The sequence below is a fragment of the Protopterus annectens genome, chromosome 2.part2 (genome assembly GCF_019279795.1).
Source record: "Protopterus annectens isolate FY-2018-M chromosome 2.part2, PAN1.0, whole genome shotgun sequence".
In the NCBI taxonomy this organism is placed as follows: domain Eukaryota; kingdom Metazoa; phylum Chordata; order Ceratodontiformes; family Protopteridae; genus Protopterus; species Protopterus annectens.
The window spans coordinates 347,356,374-347,379,150 of record NC_056730.1 but is presented as its reverse complement, the minus strand read 5'-3'; the positions used below and the strand labels follow the sequence as shown (position 1 = coordinate 347,379,150).

Here is a 22,777-nt window from a genome sequence, read left to right as displayed (position 1 = left end):
CTTCATATCTTTATAACATAGCAATTGTTTTAAAATGTTCTGTTTCTTAAAGATAAAAGATGGCTGTTCACCTGCTATTTTCTTAATATTACTATCAGAATGTAGAATTATCCAATTTTGCCTAATTATAGATTGCATTTGTTTAGAATATCTATTATATTTCATTATATATCCCACATTCCTTGTTTTACTTACTAAATCTGTATTAATCTCAGGACCTGAACAGTTCTTTCCACATAAATACGGTTTAGCTGTAGTATTGCACTCTAATTGGACATATTCAGTTGTTTTCTTTAATAAATCATTATTATAACCTCTGAGTGCAAAATCATTTGTCATAGCTGTAATTTCAGATCTAAACCCATTTTCTGTTGTATTAAGTTGACTAGCTCTCAGTAATTGACTTTTTACTACTTTGTTATAAACATACCTAGGATGCATACTATTATTATGTACATACCTATTAGTTTGTACATCCTTTCTATAAATGGATGTAGAATACCATCCATTTCAAATAGTCGAACATCCAAAAAATTGATTTAATTCATTGAACAACACATATCAAAATGTAAAAAGTCAGTAGTACAATGCAGTTGCTGTACAAATACATCAAGATCGGATCTAGTCCCTGCCCATAACAGCATGAAATCATCAATGAACTGCTTATAAAATATTAATCCATTATTTAAAAAATATTGTCTCAGCATTATACATATAGAGGTCTTCCCATCTAGCTAATACAATGTTTGCATAGCTATTTGATACTGGCGTCCCCAGAGCCACACCTAATATTTGGTGATAAATTTCACCATTAAACATAAAAACATTATTACCAAGAACTAAATCAAGAAGAGAACAAAATGAGTGAAGCACTGTTCCCTGCTTTAATTGTAATTATATTAATACAGAAGTGGAATTTATTAATCCTATTTCGAATAAAAAGTTTATTTTTAGGACATTTGGAACATGTAATAGTGAAAATTTAGTTTATTTAGCGAATTGTGTAAAATGCCCCTGTTTTTACATAGGGAAGAATAACTGCACATTTAAAGAAAGAATTGCATCTCATATGTCAGAAATTCATAGGAAAATTGAGAGCAATGCCCTTTGTAGACATATTATAGAACATGGGAAAGCACATACTTTTAAATTTAGGATACTCCAAAGAGTATATACGAATAAAAGGGGTGGAGATATTGTTAACAGAGAGAGCCGAATATAAATGGATACATTTTTTAGGGCTGATGTACTACCATGGCTTAATAAAATTAACAGTATTAAATCCATTTTAAAGTTCAAGAGTTCCTATGTTTATATGTTTTTATGAATGTTTTCTTACTATGTATATTTTTATATGTATTTATTTTTTATATGTGGTTTTAAATTTCTTATATTTGTAAGGGTGTGTCAGATATCTGCTTAATTATTTAATTAGTATGATTTAATTGGCTGGCTTGAGTGTATATAATGTGTGCTTTTAACTGGAGTTTTTTGTACTTGAAAAAGAGTCTTTGACTTGAAAGCTTGTGGTGAATAAACTCTTCTTGTGGATGTTCCTGCCTTGGTTTATTTTGCTTGCTTTACCTCAGTTTGGATTACCTGACACATTTGGTTGTTCTGCCTTTACTTGTTTATTTTGGTTTTATCTTTTTTGGGTAAAACAACACGTCCTCCCTTAATTTGCCAGCCTATTACTACTGATTTTGCTGCTTCTGCTACTATTTGTGCTGAACATGAGTGGATCTATAATGAAAGACTTTCTGATGGTGGGTGAGAATCCTCTTTTATCATTGATTTCAACCTCTAGAACACCTGTAAATACTCCCTTGACCAACAACATGAAGAGAGAGTAATGTCTTCAGAAAATGCATGAACTAGAGGTGACTGTGAAGAAATATAAAAGACAGTGGCAGAGATTGTCTTTCTCTGCTTATATAGAGATGGGGATAATAACTAGAGGACTGAGAATCACCAAGATGCCTACTTATGGTAATATATACCCAGAACTTCTTAGCAAATGGCAGCAGCTGAATTTACAAATGAGTATTCAGTATATGGTGTTAATGAACATTTTTTTCACAAAATAGAATATTGTCTTGGGGTTCAGATTGACTTTATGGAAAATGAATTGGTTGTGTGTGAAGAATTTGCAAGTCTCACCCATAACTATCAGATAATCCTGGACAAGCTTAAAGATTTTGAGAACACTCTCATATCTGCTAAAAAGCATAAGCTTATTAGGGATATTAATGATTTAAAAATGGCTGGATTTTCTCCTGGCCAAGAGAAAGAACTCAAAATGATTGTTTTCCTTTTAATAAAAGTGCATTTTCTGTTAGCATGCAACCAAACTGTATTGAGAATCAAAGTGTATCTGCCATAAGAACTACGGTAGAAGCTCCTGCACTTGAAAATGTCATCGGTAGGTGAGGCTGTTTCAGCATTAGATTCGTTCAATATGACTTCTGAATATACTGAAATTCCTGTAAGTTTGTGTGATATTGCTGTGGCGAATGGCAGGGAAAACAACAATAACCCAACAAATGCGGAAGCTTTTTTACTGAATTTGAGCGCAAAACTATAGCTACAACTGCCAGTACAAGTACAATTGAAGGGGAGAGATCGAGGGAACTTGAGAGAAACTCCTAAGAAGAATGTACAACAGACACAGAAAGATCTGGGAGCAATACTTAGGTAGGGCTGACCACCAGAAGCAAGAGAACTTAGTAGGACATACTGTGGTCAACTTGTCTAGTATTGAGTTTGATACATCTGAACTACAATTACTAGACAAAGGTTTATTATTTATTCCATGTGTAAATGGCCTAGTAAATGATTGTTTGACTGAACTATGTATGTTTGCTAGAAAGTTAGATTTGAAACTGTTGTTTAATGATGCTTCTAATTGTTCTGATTTAAAACGAACAGCACATTTATACCGAGTTCAGTAACTATCACTGCATTCCTCAAGATGTGTGAGAATGATATATATGATCTGTTTAGTAAGGGTAGACCTGATAAATTTAGTTATCGTGATAGAGCAGAAAGGAATGCCCTGATACAGCTCTGTACTAGAAATGACATAGCAATTAAACCGGCTGATAAAGGGGGCAAAACAGTAGTTATGAGTAGTGACCAGTATAAACAGTTAATGTTGGAGTTTTTAAGTGATGTGCAAACTTTTCAAATCATTAATAATGTAGGACTCAGTAATATTATTTATAGAGTTAAGACTGAACTTTATGACCATCTTATACAACTGGCTATCACACCTGAACAGTATCATTTTCTATACATTGAGCATCCAGTGTGCCCTGTCATATACGGTTTGCCAAAAATTCATAAGAATTTATCAAAACCTCCTATGAGGCCTATAGTCTCAGGAGGACAATGGGCCACAACGGCTCTTTCTAAATATCTGGATGAGCAACTTAAACCTTTGTTACAGTATAGTAAAAGTTTTATAAAAGATACAGGTGATTTTTTGGATGCTCTGGGGGAATTTATGATTGGTAAAAACCTTATGGAAGTTTATTTTGTCACAATGGACATCAAGTCTCTCTTCACAGTTATTCCTAATGATATAGGCATACAATATGTGAGAGAATTTTTGGTGAAGTATGGTAGTTTAACATCTAGTAAAATATCACTCATTTGTTCTCTTCTTGATTTAGTTCTTGGTAATAATGTTTTTATGTTTAATGGTGAAATTTATCACCAAATATTAGGTGTGGCTATCGGGACACCAGTAGCAAATAGCTATGCAAACATTGTATTAGCTAGATGGGAAGATCTCTATATTTATAATACTGAGGCAAATAGTTTTATAAATAATAGATTAATATTTTATAAGCAGTTGGTTGATGTCATGCTGTTATGGGCAGGGACTACATCTGATCTTGATGTATTTCTACAGCAACGGTATTATACTACTGACTTTTTATGTTTTCATATGTGTTTGATGAATGAAATCAATTTTTTGGATGTTCGACTATTTAAAATGGATGGTATTATACATATGTCTATTTATAGAACGGATGTACAAACTAATAGGTATGTACATAATAACAGTATGCATCCTAGGTATGTTTATAAGGGAGTGGTAAAATGTCAATTACTGAGAACTAGTCAACTTAATACAACAGAAGATGGGTTTAGAACTGAAATTACAGCTTTGACAAATTATTTTGCACTCAGAGGTTATAATATTGATTTATTAAAGAGAACTGAATATCTCCAATTAGAGTGCAATACTAAATCTAAACCATATTTATGTGGAAAGAACTGTTCAGGTCCTGAGCATAATACAGATATTGTAAGTAAAACAAGGAATGTGGGATGTATAATGAAATATAATAGACATTCTAAACAAATACAATCTATAATTAGGCAAAATTGGACTATTCTACAGTCTGATAGTAATATTAAGAAAATTGCAGATGAACAACCATTTTATCTTTAAGAAAGAGAAGAATTTAAAACAACTGCTATGTTATAAAGACATGAAGATGGAACGTATTAACTCAACTAAAAACTAAAAGCATGGTTCCCTGCTTTAATTGTATATATTGTAAATATATTAATACAGAAGTGGAATTTATTAATCCTATTTTGAATAAAAAGTTTATTTTTAGGACATTCAGAACATGTAATAGTGAAAATTTAGCTTATTTACTGAATTGTGTAAAATGCCTGTGTTTTTACATAGGGAAGACTAACTGCAAGTTTAAAGAAAGAATTGCATCTCATTTGTCAGAAATTCATAGGAAAATTGAGAGCAATGCCCTTTGTAAATATATTATAGAACATGGGGATGCGCATACTTTTAAATTTAGGATACTTCAAAGAGTGTATACGAATAAAAGGGATGGAGATATTGTTAACTTAACAGAGAGAGCAGAATATAAATGGATACATTTTTTTATGGCTGATATACCACCAGGGCTTAATAAAGTTAACAGTATTAAAACCATTTTAAAGTTCAAGAGTTTCTATGTTTAGATGTTTATATGGATGTTTTCTTAATATATATATATATATATATATATATATATTTATATGTATTTTTATATGTAGTTTTAAAATTCTTATATTTGTAAGGGTGTGTCAGATATCTGCTTAATTATTTAATTAGTATAATTTAAATGGCTGGCTTGAGTATATAATGTATGCTTTTAACTGGAGTTTTTTGTACTTGATAAAGAGTCTTTGACTTGAAAGCTTGTGGTGAATAAACTCTTCTTGTGGACATTTGTGTCTTGGTTTATTTTGCTTGTTTTACATCAGTTTGGATTACCCGTCACATTTGGTTGTTCTGCCTTTACTTGTTTTTTTTTTTCGATTAAAGAATATTTTCAAGAGGGTGGTATAGTTGCTTCTGATTGTATTTCTAATAAGGTTTTATGAAAAAGAAAAATTATTGTAGAGGGGAAAAGTTTATATAATTCCATAATTATACCATCTATTCCTGGTGCTTTGTTAGTTTTACCTTCTTTTATTTTATCTATAATTTCTTTATAGGAGATAGGTTTTTGTAAGTCTAATTTTAATTTTATTGGAATTTCTTGTTATATTAATGAGATTTATATCCAGCTTCAATTGATCAGTATCTAAATTTTCTTTTTTAAAATGTTCTTTGTAATGATATCTGAATGCATCAAGAATGTCTCCTATATCTGATACTTTCTTCCCTTTTTTTTCAAGGTAAATAGTATTAATATTGTTTGCTTTGGATTGTATTTTAATGCTTGTGGATAAATTATGTAAATATTTGGGGGAAGTGGCTAATGAGTTTACTTTTAAATTTTCTAAGGCTAGAGTTGTTTTGTGTATTAGAATTTCATTATATTTTTTATTTAGTTCCTCTGTTTTCTTTTTGGTTTCTTGACAACTTTGTTTTTTTCTAATTTAACTGATGAAAGTTTGGTTTGTAAATCTAATAATTCAGAATCTGACTCTCTAACTTTGTTTTTGTACCAACTAAGGGTTTTACCAAACATATAAGCTTTTAATGAGTCCCATACCGTGATTTTATTGACTTTTGATGTATAATTAATTTCTAGAAAAAAATAGTAGTTCTGACAACAACCAGGGTTTGAACTCTTTAATTTTTGTGATATATGATGGTATTCTAGATTTGAAGATTAGTGGTTTCAAAATCAGAGAGTCATGGTCTGAGAAAGGGCATGGCGCGATTGAGAAATTGATAATTTTAGTTTGTAAATCTTGAGCAACAAATATTAGCAATTCTAGTTTGTGTTCTAAATCTGTGATCTTGATGGGAAAAGAATAAAGATTTGTCTTCTTTCGAATTAAATGTATCTATTAAATGAAACAATTCAGTTCATTTTTTAATGATTTTGAAATAGAAGTTGTATGAAAAGGACTCTTGTTGGTAGTTTTAGAAGCATCTAGGATACAGTTGAATTCTCCTCCCATTAGTAAATTACCTTTATAATTATTGGAAATAACATCTAAGTGTCTTTTGACCATTCCTATCCCAATACCTGGGAACCAGTAGAGATTTGCTAGAGTCAATATTCTATTAAACATAACTATTACAAATGATAAGAGGCCTTCTTTGTCTTCATATTTATAAGTTATTTCTGGGATGACTATATTCTTTTTCCAGAGAATTGATACTCCTTTTGTCTTTGTCTTATAGGAGGATTGTGCTAAGATAATATAATCCTTAGGGTTCCATTTAAAATTGTCATTTATTTTACAATACATTTCTTGGAGAAAGACACTTGTGCTTTATTAACTGTTAAATATTTCAATAACGTTGATCTTTTGCTTGAATTGTTTAAGCTGTTGGTAGTTAAGGATACTAAAGTTAAATCTATTTTAATTTATTGTTAGAATAAAATACATTTTTAATAACTATTAAACAGATACCTCTGATAACAATAAGATTTTTGTTTGTGCATAAGATTTTAGAAGAGATTATCTGTTTTATTTGTTATATGAATACAAGTGAGATAATATTTTGGTCAAGCTTTAAAAAAATACTCTTATGTAATAATAAGGTTAAAATAACAACTATTCGTTTATCTAAGTTCCAGTCTAGACATGGAATGAAAGTCATTCCTAATCTAATAGATACAAATAAATCTATTAGATTGTCATGCATACCTTTAACTATCAAAATCAACTGAGCTCCATAAACTGAACTTATTGTATGGAGACAATTTTGTAAAATAAATTTATAATTCTGAATTATTTTATGTATCAAGGTATTCTACTTTAGTGGTATTATCAAATTTTATTACACTAGAAAATATCTGATAGATAGTTGCCTTTAAGAATTCTCAAACATATATTTTACATTCAACTGATGCTTAAGTATGTGTCTGTTTCTTTTTATTATTTTTATTCAAATCAATTATTATATTATATCCAACTTTTGTAATAGTATAATAATTAGCTTTACATGTGGTCTCTTCCATTTAGTATTCAGTATTTATATTTTATAGACAAGCTTGACATGTTAAAGTTTTTGTTGTATTCATATCATGAATATAAACTATATTTCCATATCTGTGGAGATATTAACCAGAGTGACATAATAACATATAAGTTTGTTTCTAATGAGGTTACTCTGGAGAGATACTATAAACCAGTTTCCCTCAAGCACCATGCACTTGCTTACATTTATATTATTTTATCTACATTACACTTTCATAAATTCCTGCTTAGATATCATATATACCTACTGGTTTATACATTAGAGAACTTCACTTCAAAAGATAAAATTGACAGCCCATCAATTTATATCCAAGAAATTTCAGACATTTTGCTTTATATGTTGTACTTTATTGTGTATTAGTCTGTTTATAAATCTTGTAATACTGTAACAAATGAATAAGTTTAGATTGGTGAAACCACTTTGCCATTCCTACTTATTTACGTTACAAGTAAACCTTATAGAATGTTTTGTATGCATGAAACATTACTCAGCATGTTTAAATTGTGAGATATCTCACTAAGCAGGCATAACTAAAAGTTTCCTTCTGTAGCAATAACAGTATACTTTGTTTTTTTTTATAAATCAAATGCAACAAACTCTCCTGGTGTCACAGTCTTTAAGTACAAACATTAGACAACAATCCATCATCATGGTTATCTTCTCTTATTGTTGTTTATATTATGTTCTTCAGATGTTATTATAATATACTTTATTGAGTTCTTCATTATGCTTTTTTTCAATAATAATACTAATATTTATATTCTTTCTAAAAGAAGATTAACCGTGTAACCATCTTTTTATCAAATTCCTTGTCTAAGCTAATTAGGTAATACCTATGAAAAGTTTGACTGTTTTAAGTTAAAATTAATGATCTCAAGTTTATATGGTCAATCAGATGCCAAGAGAGTTTGCATAAATGGCTATGTTTATTTTAGAGAATAATATTCAGATGGGCAAGGAATGTTAGAGAGCAGAGCTCATGTGGCATTTGGGAAATGACAATAAGTATAGATGCCTACAAGAAAATGTACAATACTTCTGAAATCCAACACCATATTTGTCCAAAGTTGCTATAGGAATAAATAAATAAATAAATAAATAAATAAATAAATAAATGTGCTGCTCAAAGTAAAAACCTTCAGTCCAAAAGAGATCCATGTTTTCATATATGCCTATGTAATATACAGAGTTAAAGGGAAAACAGTACATTATGCAGTTTCCTGAGCAAGCTTTGTGTAACTCAAAATGGTTAAATGATTTCAGACTACAGACGTTACTAGCTTAGATTACTTAGTTTATATATGTACACTGTATCACCTTTTGTCTGGGTAGCTTAGTGCCTTTGTAAGAGCGATTTGTACCTTGTGCTATAGATGATGATTTTTTCCCCTCAAAACTTACGCCAGTAATATATGAATGAGGTCTAATGAAATAAGATATGTTATATGTATCATTCAAAGATAACTATATGTCAGAAATAAACCTAAACATCGTAGCTTATTTATTTATTTTTCCTTAACAGCTATGTGCTAAGATTCACCTCGGAGGTTCACAGAGCTTCCAGAGATTTAAGTCATTGTTTCCTGTTGGCATGGAAACCTCACCAGAGTGCACTTTTGCTAGAAGGTTTTGAGAGACTGCTTAATGAGTTCATGAGACACACTAACTGCTAAAAGCTTCATCTCTCTCAAAGATCTGTGTATTTATTCCCTTCTTTTTTTGTAATAAACTCAAAATTGACAGGGGAGTATCTTATCAGCCAGAGGAAGCAAATAAATACAAGATGCAATTTTCCATCTCGAAACTCATCCCATAACCCAGCATACATGGAAGCATCTTTCAGCAAGCCAAGAGAACACAGTAATACTAACATATATTATTATTTCTCTTCCCTCCTTCCTGTTGAAGGCAGCGAAAACATCAATATCTACAATACAACTAGCCATATATCTGCTTTCAAGCGCGATGTAGTTGCAGACCTTTCAGCACTAACAGGAACTTAACCCCATAAAGCTGACAGGCATATCTTCACTCACAGAGCATACATCCAATTTATCTAATCAAAAAACCTGCAACACTGGTCTAACAATTTCAAAGGTGTTTCTATACACATGCAGATGCCACCCACCCAAACATACTGGCAGACATATCCCAATTCATATAATTAAGGATGCAATAACTGCAAATATTATCAACAAAATTTCAAGCTAAGCAAGTAAATAAAGGTGGTGATGCTTATTTAATAAAATAGAAGGCACAATAGTATTTATGAATAAATGTTAAGTTAGAGAGTTGAAAATATGTAACTTGCCTGCTTATAATTAGATAAATTTAACTAATTATTTAGTTATTTGTAAGCAACAGGCTATCAATTAAGAACATATTTATTATTATTATTTTTTTCTTTCTAGGTCAAAAAAACCCACAAGAAAGGAAATATAATTATTATATATTATTAGTGCATATAGTTTGAGTAATACATAATCCCCATTCTAAGAAAACAAAGTACCCCACTTAACATACCTATATTTGTGAGAATTCACTTGAATGATCTATTTTTAGGGTTGAACATTAGAGTTTCTTAGTTGATTGAATTATTTTTTGCTTTGAGAAAACAGACAAAGAATACATACACATTTTAAACAGATACTGGTAGCAGTTCAAATCATAGTTGTTGCTTTGAGAGATTTGGTTGGAACAGCAATTTTAGATTCAGTCTTTTGTTTTTCTTTTTTGACATCAGTCCAAGCACTTGTTTCTTTTGTTCTTTTAAGAGTAGGTGACATCCATTCCATATCTTCTGGTAAAGAAATCATGCTGTTGTTTTTAATAATGAAGAAGCTTCTTCTAAGTCATTGAAGATCTTCATCTCGTTGGCATATAATATTTTTATCTTAGCTGGATATGCAAGTTGTGCCTTAATATTCTGTTTTAGAAATGTTATCATTGGTCAAACTCTTCCTTTGCTCTATTATTCTAGTAGAATAGTCATTGTCAAACCTTATCAGGTTCTGATTATATTTTAAAGGAGCTTTCCTCCAGGCAGTTTTTAAGATTAGTTCCCTATCCAAATTGAAAGGAATTTTAGAACTATTGATCTAGGAGGTGTATTTGTTGAGTTGGAAGCAGGTTTCCCCAGAGCTCTGTGCGCCCTTTCAACACCAAAGGAGAGACCTTCTTTTACGTTTAAAAAAACAGGGATCCATAGGTTCATAATTTAGTGCTAGGCTAACTGCCCTTGTGGGCCATTTTAAGCTTAGCCAATTACCCCAAGTGAGAATCAAACCTTGCATTTTGTGTTTGTAAGGTAAACACCTTAACCATTATGCCACTCCCCCCCCCCCCGATTCAGGTTGATAAAAAGGAGATAATGTCCTCACCTTCTGTGTTTTCAGGTAGCCTGAAAATCCTTATGTTAATTCTCCTTTCCCTATTTTCTTAATCAGCTACTTTGTAAGCAGCCAAGAGTTTTGTTTAAGAAGCAATTCTTATTGTGCTTCTTCTTTAAGTCTCCCTTCAGTGTCATTTAGTGAAGTCTCCATGTTTGTTATTTTTATCTGTTGTTGCTGTAATATTTCCTTAAGAGTATCAGTCTGTTTTTGACAGTTGATTTTGAGATTTTCTAGATTTTCTTTAAAATCGTCCATCTTCAAAGTCAGTTCTTGTAGGGTAGATGTCATCTGTTGTAGTTATTTTTTTAAGGTTGCATCAGAGTGAGAATTCCTTGAGTTGCTCATTTTCAGTAACTGAATAAATCTCCAAGCTTTTTGACAGGAAAATATTTGTGAAAATCCACCAAAGTTACTGATTCTGTAGTTTAGTCCCTTATCTATAAGTTTTTGATATTTACTTTGAAAAAAATATATATTTTTCCTGTTTTATTTTACTAGTTTTATGGAGCTCTAAAACTCTTCCGCTTTCAGTTTTCCATTCAGGTTCCACCCCTCCTGTTTATCTTTCTTTAATCGTTGACCTGTCTCAAAAAAGACTGCCCCTACATCATAACACTGACAAGCCCATTCAGAATGAAATATTATTATGTAGCCCAGTCACCTTTTAAATAGAATGCAATCCTTATCTTTCATCAGCCTGTCAAATTTGAACTTTGCAAGTTTATTTACCTTTCTTTTTTCTTACAATACAACACTTATACTCATTTCATTTCTTATTTTAGCTTTCATTTGTTCTTCATATATAAAATGCATTGTGAATTTAACATGGGATCGGTTTCTTTACCTGTTTCAGCTGACAGGATATGTCCCATTGTGCTTCAGGCAACTAGAAGACTTAGAAGACGACAGGCCTTTTGCTTTTATTGTAGCGAAATTTAACAGAACTTAAAGTTACTACACACTTTCTTTATTTTTAAACACTAGCACTTTCTTTATTTTTAAACACTATCAACTAACCATTTATGTACTTTCTGCTTACTTTAATGGAAAAGGTTGCTGATTTATTATCAGGTAGTATTATGCAGGGAGTAAAAAGAGTTGAGGATAAAAGACACCTGAAGCAGTGACTTTGCAGATGTGAAGGGGAGATGTAGTGACATATATGCCCAAATGGGGTATGTCATTGACAGAACGAAAGTCAATGTCAAAGTCAGCATGCAAAATGCAGACCACAGTACCTCCATAATGTGAATGTTGATCACTACTATGCATATACCAAAAAACAATGGTTGAGCATGCAAAACTAAACACATTAAAAACATTAAAAAATATTGTTTTTTTTTGCAGGGAGGGAAGCCCGTCTGTGCCCCGCACACTCCCTGCTATTTGTATGTACTAACTCCAAGATCACATAAAAGCAGTGAAAGGGAACGTTCCCCTACCCAGAGAATTCTGAGACCTTGCACATCTGTTGAGTATCTGGTTACTTGAGCCAAAGTAGTTGACTAGTCAGATGTTGGCCAAACACACTGTGATACAAAACACAGAACTTGGCCAAATGACACTTAAAATCTAGGGTCATAAACATTTTTATTGGATGGCAGATATTACTTTTACATTTAAGAACTTCAAAACTTCCAGTTGAGGAAGAACCAACCTGAGGCCGTGGATTCCTTTTAAAATACAGTTTTATTTCTTCAACATGTAGCAAGCAGAGGAGTGCAGTCAAATCAAACAGTTCAGTTCTTAAAAAGTAATTTAGCGATCAGCCAAACTTATAAGTGTGATCGGTCCATTTCTTTTCCATTGAGCACTTTAGTTCGTTAGACTATACGTAATCAAACTTCATCAGAATGGTTTTAAGTAAAATACTGTAATTTGTTACATTTATGTTGTCTGAGATTGTAACAATTTTTTGTTGATAGTACATCATGACCATACTGACTAGGAGATCATAATGTTTAGTATGCATGATGACAAAGGGACAGAAAGAAAAAGAAATCTTAATGTCTGATAGTAGGCATATAACTGGTAGCATGTATAATAGTAGCCTGACCAATGTCTTTCATGTGAACAACAATTCTTTAAAAAAAAAAATGTCTTTCTTTTAACAAATCATGTATATCGTTTTGCTTGTACACATAAAATTGTCATGGAATTTTGTAAATGTCAGTTTTTGAGTGCTTTGTTTAATTTCAGTGTACCTGTACATGTGTGTGTATATATATATATATATATATATATATATATATATATATATATATATATATATATATATATCTGGAACCCAGACACTTGCTCAAATTCATCGAAGCAGCAATTTTGGGTATGTGTGAGTGGTGTGCCAGTTGCACTGCGGTGCGAGTAAGGGAATATTCCTTTACTCTACTGTAGTGCGACCTTGAAGTGAGAATATCTAAGTGGGGGGGGTGGTGCAGGGGGGCAAAGCCGCCCTGCAAAAACATTTAATTAGTGTTTTTTTTTCTACAGTTTAACGGAAGCGCTTTTTCGATTAAAGTGCTTTCGTTAAAATGTGATCGGTATATATGGATTTGGACACTTGCGTTTCGAGCAAGTGTCCTAGATCCATATATATATATATATATATATATATATATATATATATATATGTATATATATATATGGATCTACTTTGATCCATCTAATTTACATTTCAACGAAATGTAAATTTGCAGATGTACTTCTGCGAAAGTGCATTTTGTTGAATATGCACTTTCGTGATGAAAAACGCAATAAAGTAAAAAAAAAAAATAGGTAATACATGAAATCATGCAGTTTGCATGTAACCTAAGTTGTGCCTCAGTGTTTACTGTTGATGTACAACTAAGGAAACTATTGCTGACATTGTGGTACAGTGGGGATAAGGGAATATTCTCTTTTCCCCACTGTAGTGCGATCTTGGAGTGAGAATAAAAGTAGGGGAGGTGTGGGGGGTGCAGGAGGCATGCCCCCCTGCATAATAGTGTTTAGTGTATTTTGTTTTTTGTTTTTTTTTTAGGTTTTGTTGTTTTTGTTTTTTACGAAAGTGCATTTTCAAACAAATGCACTTTTGTGAAACTGCAGTAGCGAATTTACATTTCGGAGAAATACATATATGTATTCAGTCTTAGAAGGGCCGGGTAGTTTCTGAACCCACTTATATTTTAGTATTTTAGGAGTCATAGAACATGCCACAGCTGAAATTAAATAAAAGATATAATAGATTTTTCTCAGGCTGTTTGCTAACTTATAGTTTCAAGTGCTGAACATGTTTTGTACAATTTGCCAAGAAAATGATTACACTGGAAAAATTGTTTAACATGATAACATTATTATTTAATATATCTGTGAGCATTCCATAATAAAACCAGAAAAATGCATGTAAGTAGATCAAGTCATCTACTGATCGATTGCTTTTCCATTTTGAAAACTAATGAACAAAAGGAGCAGGTTCCGCTGCAGTTCTGGCTTGTTTTGCATTAGACTGGAAAAGTGCATTTGTTATTATATATACTGAATGCATTATGGCCGAGTGCTTGCTGTCATGATTCCAGTAATACTTGGATAACTACATAAATCCATGCATACATTAGTAAAATCTGAATTACATTCTTGGTACAGAATTCATTTTTGTATTAATTAAATTGGTTTGTAAAACAGCTTTTGAAATGGTTTCTGTACTGTGCTATTGTTTTACATAGTTTCCATATAAGTGATTGAGGGCCATTTGATTAGGTTCTAATTGCCTGAACTAATGCACTTGCTCATAGATCATATCCTTGTTATGTAGACACTAGGGGATCATGTTTCAAAATGCTACCTATTGTGTTCAGGAGTTTCTCTTTTCTCCATTGCTGTACAGACATACAGTTAGTATATGGTTTCCCTTTAAAATATTTAAATCTCATAACATCAAAGCTCACAGTACTGAGACCATAACATCAAAAACCCAAAACATTGAAAACTCACAACATCAAAACCTCAGAACACTGAAACTTTGCATCAGAACATCGAAAACTACAAAGCACATGTAAATAACATCCCCTCCACCTATAACACCACCAAACTAACAACCACACATTTTACTACATTTCTGCAGGGGTACAAGACCCCCTGCACCCCCCATGTGGTGGGGGTCTCCCCCCCGTAAATTAAATATACCAACTCTGAGATCGCACTACAGTGGAAAAACATTAATTCCCTAACCCCACTGCATCTTGATCACCATAAAGAATGTACACATAATGTCTAAATCATTTACCTGTATGGCCTAAAAACACATACACTGTGGCAAAATAAACACTATATAAATAGTATAAATTCCTACATTATATAAATAATAACTATATAAATAAAAACTAAAACATCTTCTACTGATACCACAAGAATAACAGGTTAAACTATAACATTTACATGTTTGATGATACACTACTCAATGTTATACATTTTCAATGTTATGAAATTTGATGTTAAGAGTTTTCAGTGTTTTGGGTTTCTGATGTTATGGTCTTGTTTTGAGATTCAGTGTTATGATATTTAGATGTTTTGAAGGGGAACAGAGTATATATATATATATATATATATATATATATATATATATATATATAAAAAAAATGGAAAGGAATGTAGCTGCAAGGGAAAGGGGTCTTGCCCCCTGCAAAAACACTTCTTTCATCCTGTCCAGGTGGTTATTAGGTGAATTATTCTCTCAATCATTTGAAGTTGAGCAGATGACTTTCCAAGGGTAATGTCTTAATTATTCATAGGGGAAACATTTTAATGTGACATCACAGCTTAATATGTTACTTTGACTTGTGACACACACAATTGCAGTTTGCTATACTTCATGTCCTAGTTTTTCTACAGCTAAAGTCATTCACTCATTCATTCTTTTATGCATTTATGCATTCATGCATTTATTTATACATTCATGGCACACATCTGACAGGCCTAATAGTTAATTTTTCATGTCGATATTAGGGTGATATGTTCCACTACGAGTGGAACAATGCGAATGCACCAAAGATCAGAATCACAGAACTGCATTCACAAAAAAAAAGCCAAAAAACACTTTTTAAAGTGTTCCCGCAGGCACCCCCTGTTATTGGGCCAAGCCAACCCCCCACCATGAACATATATACTTAACAACTCCACAGTTGCATCAACTCGCAAAAAGGTGAAATTTCCCCAAAAAGAGAATCACTTCCAGCACAACTTGCCAATAGTGATTTCCTGTGGTGGAGCTCTAATTATCAGCAAGATGAACCTTGAGCAATTTAAGCTCAAGCATTCAATTTTCATCCATCAGTAGGGTAATAAAGGCATGCAGTTTAAATGGGCAGTATTGCTGATTAGTTGCTTCCTTTAAACTTTATAAACCACAGAGTAAGAGCTCACAATATCGATTAAAGTGTTTTTTTTTTTAATTTCAGTGTTAAAGACAACAGTCTAACCCTTTTATACAAGAATGTGTAAATAATAAGTCACTGATGTGAGATTTGTCATTCAAACTGATTTTGTTTTACTTATGAATGCCTCTTTTAAAAGCAGTGAAGGGATTATGGACTTATTTTCATTTAACTATTTTACATTTTTGATGGTGTAGACATGTTTATAGTATAGGTAGCATTATTCTGAAGTATTTGAGTACAACTTTGTCAATCAATAAGACACTGCCATTGCAGAGATGTCAATCTTCTTTTTTTTTTGTTAATTTCTAGGGACTTCCAGGACCTCCTGGTCTTCCTGGAGAATTGGGCCTGCTGGGACCTTTGGTAAGTTTTATTTATTTATTTATTATTTTTCCTGTATATTATATAAGCATACCTTACCTGGAATCTTGGGACACACCTGTATGTGCATTTATTATCTGAGACATTGTTATACATTTATTACCAGGAGTATATCTGTGCATGTATTATATCCCAGCATTACCAGGGGGCATTGTTATGTGCATATTACAAAAAATATGAGTATCCCAAAGGAAGTAGATCTATTTTGTAGCAATGAACTGAAAGAATTCCATCAGCTTTCATTTCAGCCACATTCAAACTTTGGGGGAAAAAAGTAGAAATAACTATTTTGTAATGTGCTCCTCATTAGTGCTTAATCTGTTTTTAACTGTTTCTGTCATAGTTGCTAAAATACAACTTTTAAATACATGTTTATTTATTTTTGTTAGTTTTAATGTTCAACACTGAATATTCCTGAGTTAAATTAACATAGTATCTTGCTTGCTATCTCATGTGTTGCTCATTAAGTTGAAATCAACTAGCAACAAAAATGCAATTAACACACAGTGGTACAAAGGAAGTGATTTTACACAGAAAGGTCAGCATATAAAATACCATTCCTAAAACCGTCAGCATTCAAATAAACAATGCGATGGCCGTTGAAATGGAAGGAAAATACAAGGTACTTCAAGAGGAAGTTTTTCTTCCAAACTATCAGTGCAGACCTCTCTGATTAAATGTAATATTTTGAAATCATGTTCACAGCATTAAGGGCATAATCCCATCTTCCTGAGAACCACATAAAATATCCTTCCAAAGATTTCACACAAAAATGATCTTATCCCCTCCATATCTTTACATATTCTAAAAGTACCAACAGCTCAAAGATGGCAGGAGATGTTGATATGCAGATCTGCTTTGACATTCCAAGTCTCATCAGAGAGACTTTTTTTTTATCTTACATTTAGGGTTTGTAGTTTAAGCTAAATCACATCATATTACAGCATTTTGTTTATTGTAAAATTAAAACCTCAATGAATACATTGTTACAAACTGATATTGAAGGAACGTGGCAAATTATGTGATTTAATCTATAAAATAAAGATACTTTCAGTTGTATGTTGTAAATACAAATTGACTAGTTAACAACATTCACATTAAGTCTGTAAGCAAACTGAGGAGTCCCAGTTCTATTAGCATAAGGGAGGTACTTGAACAGCATTGTAATCATAATCAGAGGAAATGGGAATTCATATTAGAGTCTTAAATAAGGTGCAACATCCAGTAAAAATGACTCATAATGGCCAATATACTAAATCATTTTGCTATAAGATTTACATTTATGTATATTTTGTCACAGAATCTCTTTAGTATTAAACCCCTTAATATACTAAGAGATTCCTCCTTTTCAATGACAACAGCTGAAGTCATCACCTCACATTCATAATAAATGCAACAAAAAATTACTAGACCATTACTAATCAAAGCATGACAATATGTGATATTAGTTCTAAAGAATATTATACAATTAATGGGACACATGCATGTTTATTAAACTCATAACTTATTTATTTGTAGTTATTTATATTTGATAACTGGGTAGGTAGACTGGTACAAAAATCCTTTTCAGCCACAACCTGGGCCCAGGTAGGTGAATACAGCAGAAGAAGAATAAAATACAGGGGTACAAATATATACAATCTAAATCTATACACAAATACATAGATTAAGTAATAGTTTGAATATATCATAATTACATTGGAAATAACCAAGAAATAAACAGGTAATTATGCAACATATATATGTAGCAAAGTCTCACTGTACAGATCAGTTATATAATGCTTAACTGAAGAGGATGGCTAAAAGCAAGAATAGGTAGCAAAACTGTTAACTTTATGTATAAAGCATTTACATGAAGAGCTATTTTAAATTCTGCAAGAGTTTCTTTACCCTTAAATGAGGGGGAGGATTGATCCACAGGGCAGGTCCTAGTTTTGAAAAAGCCCTTTCACATACAACAGCTTTAAAAGATATGGTATACAGGGAAATGTGGCCATGTTGGGAATTTCACAGGAAGTAGGTTGGTTCTCTGTTGAGGAGATGTCTTTTCATTGGGGCCACTATCCTTCATTTAATATTTTAAGTAATAAGTAAATAGGTAGAGCTTTCAGTTACAGGGAGCCACTTTATCGTCTATTGAAGACGGCAGTAGCAAATGCCAGAGTTGGCAAGGAGAATGAATCTGCAGATGCTGGTAGTTTGTAGCCTTTTGTGTGGTAAGAAGATTGGAGAGTCAAGAGAAGTAGAGTTTATTCCATTGTAGGGAAGGAGAATATTTTAGCTAGGGACCATCTTGCTACAGAAGTTAAAAAACTCTATAGCATAGCTTCAGTGGGGAAAAATGTATTCACACTATTATCTATGTGTATGGACACGGTAAGAGAACAGTGAGGGGTAAGACCTAATTATTTGTATTCAATAATAGTGAGTATGATCTTTTTTTGTTTGTATGATATAGTAATTCTGGGTATTTGAGAGTATTTATGAGGGGATGAAAATAGTACATTAATTTCTTTTGTATGGATTATAAACAGTTTATTACTTGAAACCTATTTGCATAGATTGGAGAAGGACACTTCAAGCTGGGTTTGCAGACTGATGGGATTTTTATTAGACTGAAATAGGTAAATATCATCAGCATTCAGAATATTGATTAATGAGAACAAAGAGAAGAGTAAGGGGCCTAAAAACTGAGCCTTGATGGATCCCCATGTTAGGTGCACCAATTGTGGAAAGATGGTTATTATTGTGAACCTGAAATGTTCAATTTACAAGATAACTTTTGATCTATTTAATTGTATTTTGCCAAAGGTCAGTTTAGTAAGCTGGAAGAGCCAAAGATTAAGGTTAACTGTCTCAAATGCCTTAGTCATATGTACAAAAATACCAGCATTAATAAGGACCTGATTGATGTTACAGTAGATGGAGATGGCAGCAGATAGTAGAGCATTTTTTGTCTGACAGAAGACCATAGCTATCTAGTTGAAATGCATTTGTATGTCAACATACATAGTCACACTTAACTGTGATTTCTATCATGACCTCCACCTAGCAGCAAATTTTATATCATATTGCAGATTTGTGTCTCAGTACAGTTAATTGCTAGAAATAATCCAACAATGTATTTATTTCATTTGTTTAATTTGTTAATTAGGTAGATTGGTTGGTCTTTGACCCTTTTCAGCCATAGCACAGGTACAGTGAGCCAGTACAGGTTACAGAACAGTCTAGAATATGGAGGGACAAGGGACTTCTACCTCCATGTGGTTGACTTCTTACCGGCTAATAAACATAACTGTGACTGACAGAGGATTAATACCTGACTTGGCAAATTGTTCCTCCTTTGGGAAATTGAAGGCAATTAGAATAAAGGAAGTTTGACTGTAGTTACCAGCATTAGCTGACAGCCTTCTTCTTTTTACACCAGAACTATATATTGAGTATGGGACATCCCCAGAATGTGTGATCATGAGTCTGGTACCTTACTGGTTACCATATAAAAATAATAAGACATAATTCTTCCATTTACAAAGCCTGGTCAGACAAATACACGTTTATAGAGTTTAAAATTTATACAATATCTTGGATAGAGAATCATTTTTTAACACTATAGAGAGTTCACTATGTAGTATGTCCAGTGTAAACGTTATTTTTATATAATTCTATGGATAACCTCTATATTTAGGTTTCTGTCTAGTGTAAAGTTATTTTTATATTATTCTATGGATAACCTCTATATTTAGGTTTCTGTCTAGTGTAAAGTTATTTTTATATAATTCTATGGATAACCTCTATATTTAGGTTACTGTCTAGTGTAAAAGTTATTTTTATATAATTCTATGGATAACCTCTATATTTAGGTTACTGTCCAGTGTAAAAGTTATTTTTATATAATTCTGTGGATAACCTCTATATTTAGGTTTCTGTCTAGTGTAAAGTTATTTTTATATAATTCTATGGATAACCTCTATATTTAGGTTTCTGTCTAGTGTAAAGTTATTTTTATATAATTCTATGGATAACCTCTATATTTAGGTTTCTGTCTAGTGTAAAGTTATTTTTATATAATTCTATGGATAACCTCTATATGTAGGTTTCTGGTAAGAGAGAGAGAGTGCACGCACGCAAGAGAAATAGCCTGCTTAACATCTATTCATATAAAGTATAGTACATCCAACTGATTTCATAATGTTGTTTAAATAAAGAGAAATAATTCATGTAGCACAAAAGCCAATTTATTTTCTCATATTTATTATATAACAGGCTAAATGCCCCCATTCTATGAAGATATTCCAAATATTATGGATAAAATGTATAAACAAAGGGCACCAGATTTTCTGCGAAGAGTTGAACCTAAGGGTGGGTTGTTCTTATCTTGCTTTATCCTGTTCAGGAGAACGTCTGCACAGGTACTGGATATTGGCTGTAGGGCCTTAATAATAGTTTCTATACTGTGCTAGATTTAAGGCCATTTGAGTTGGTTCTAATTGCCTGAATGGTAGCAGAGGACATTCTTTTCTAACCCCTTGGGTTATATGAATTACTTCAAATGCCTAAGTGGTAAGTCTCAGCACCATGGGTAAATGTATTTGTCCAACACTTAATCTACAGATGAAGAATGCATATACAGAACAACAACTGCAAAAGAGGTTGTTTGACTGTTATCTGCATATTATTAAATCTGAGTATAAAGGTGAAGCATCAGAACTATTTTATAGCTTTATATGAGAAAATAAGACATAAATGTATCCTTTATTAGTCAAGTTGTTGCTGCAGTATGTTTGTTAGAGGTGGTACTACAAGAGTTTGTCACATCATTTTACTCCATTATATAAAATTGATGTGAGTTGTAATTCATTTGAGAAAGCTATATGTCAAAATGCATTTTTGAGAATTCACAAATTTTATAATTTATATATATATATATATAAATATATATTTTCAGTGGATGGTGCTTGATTGTTGTTTTTGAATTTTCAGTTTATTCATCGAACTGTCTGTTTACTGAACTTAAACATTTATTGGTTTCATGGCATGATTCCAGTTTGATGGGATGATATTGCTAAAGATGTTTTCTTGGACTAAATGGCAGAAAAAGGGCCCAAGAAGATAAAAAGACCTGTTCTTTATAATGCAATCATTGCATGGTACCTTTGCCATTTGATGGGAGGTACCAAAGTTTTAGTTTCTTGGAGAAAGATAAAGTAAAAGATATTCTTAGCTGTCATTTTTAAATATATTGTTATTGTCAGAAGATTTGGTTGTGATAATATGGAAAGCATGTTCTCACTTTGCTAAAAATATGTTAAAGGCAAAGACCTGTCTGGCTTGGGTTTGAGATGGTTAACAAATATATGGGAAGCTTTCAGCTGAGTATTGACCTTCTCTGTTATCATTACTGTAGGGACATGAAGGAAAATGTGGGCTGCAGAATTAGCCCAAGGCACTTATATTGTGTAAGTTGACATATTTGAATGTTTCTGGATTGGATATGATATGACCAGTAGTTTTCACTCATGGAGAAAAACTCAGTCTTTGTAGAATTATATTATCTGAATATCATGTGGATATTGCCAGGTTAAGAGCTACTGTAATGCCATTTACAGGCATGGAGAACTATACAGGGACAAGAGAAGAGTCTTGTTTTATATTGTCCCTTCTTCAGAAGTATAGTTTCATGACTGTACCCGAAATGTTTGCTATGTCACAAGTGATAACTTAATAAAGGTATTTAAAAAAAAGTTTGTTGGGATAAGTGATTGTAAATCCAGCACAGAATATTTCAGGTGATACCTTTGTAGTTTGAGCTTGTAGAAAATAATTTGATGGCCATCATAAATGGTCTAGTAAGGTATGTAACTATGCTGCCACTAAGTCTTTTGACCAGGGATGAAATTATGCTATCAGTTACAATGTATGCAGTTATCAGACTATTATTTTCAGGGCTAAAACCCTGCTGACTGTTTACAAGAATACCATATGTATTAATTAATGTGTTCAAATACTTATTTGTATATGATTTTTTCCTAAAATTCTAGAATATATTTAATGTGGATCTCTATCTCATGAGGTAAGGCAGGTGATGGCTTTTTGGAATGATTATTGCTACAGAATATTTAAACTAA

The 22,777-nt window shown here is 32.1% G+C and overlaps 1 protein-coding gene across 1 annotated transcript in view; it reads left to right on the top strand.

The window, feature by feature from the left end:
• Nucleotides 1-22,777, top strand: part of COL9A1 (collagen type IX alpha 1 chain) — a 655,564-nt gene that overhangs the window by 399,947 nt on the left and 232,840 nt on the right. The window contains exon 14 of the mRNA XM_044063896.1: nt 16,581-16,634. Coding sequence (XP_043919831.1) covers nt 16,581-16,634 — 54 coding nt within the window. The remainder of the gene's footprint in view (nt 1-16,580; nt 16,635-22,777) is intronic.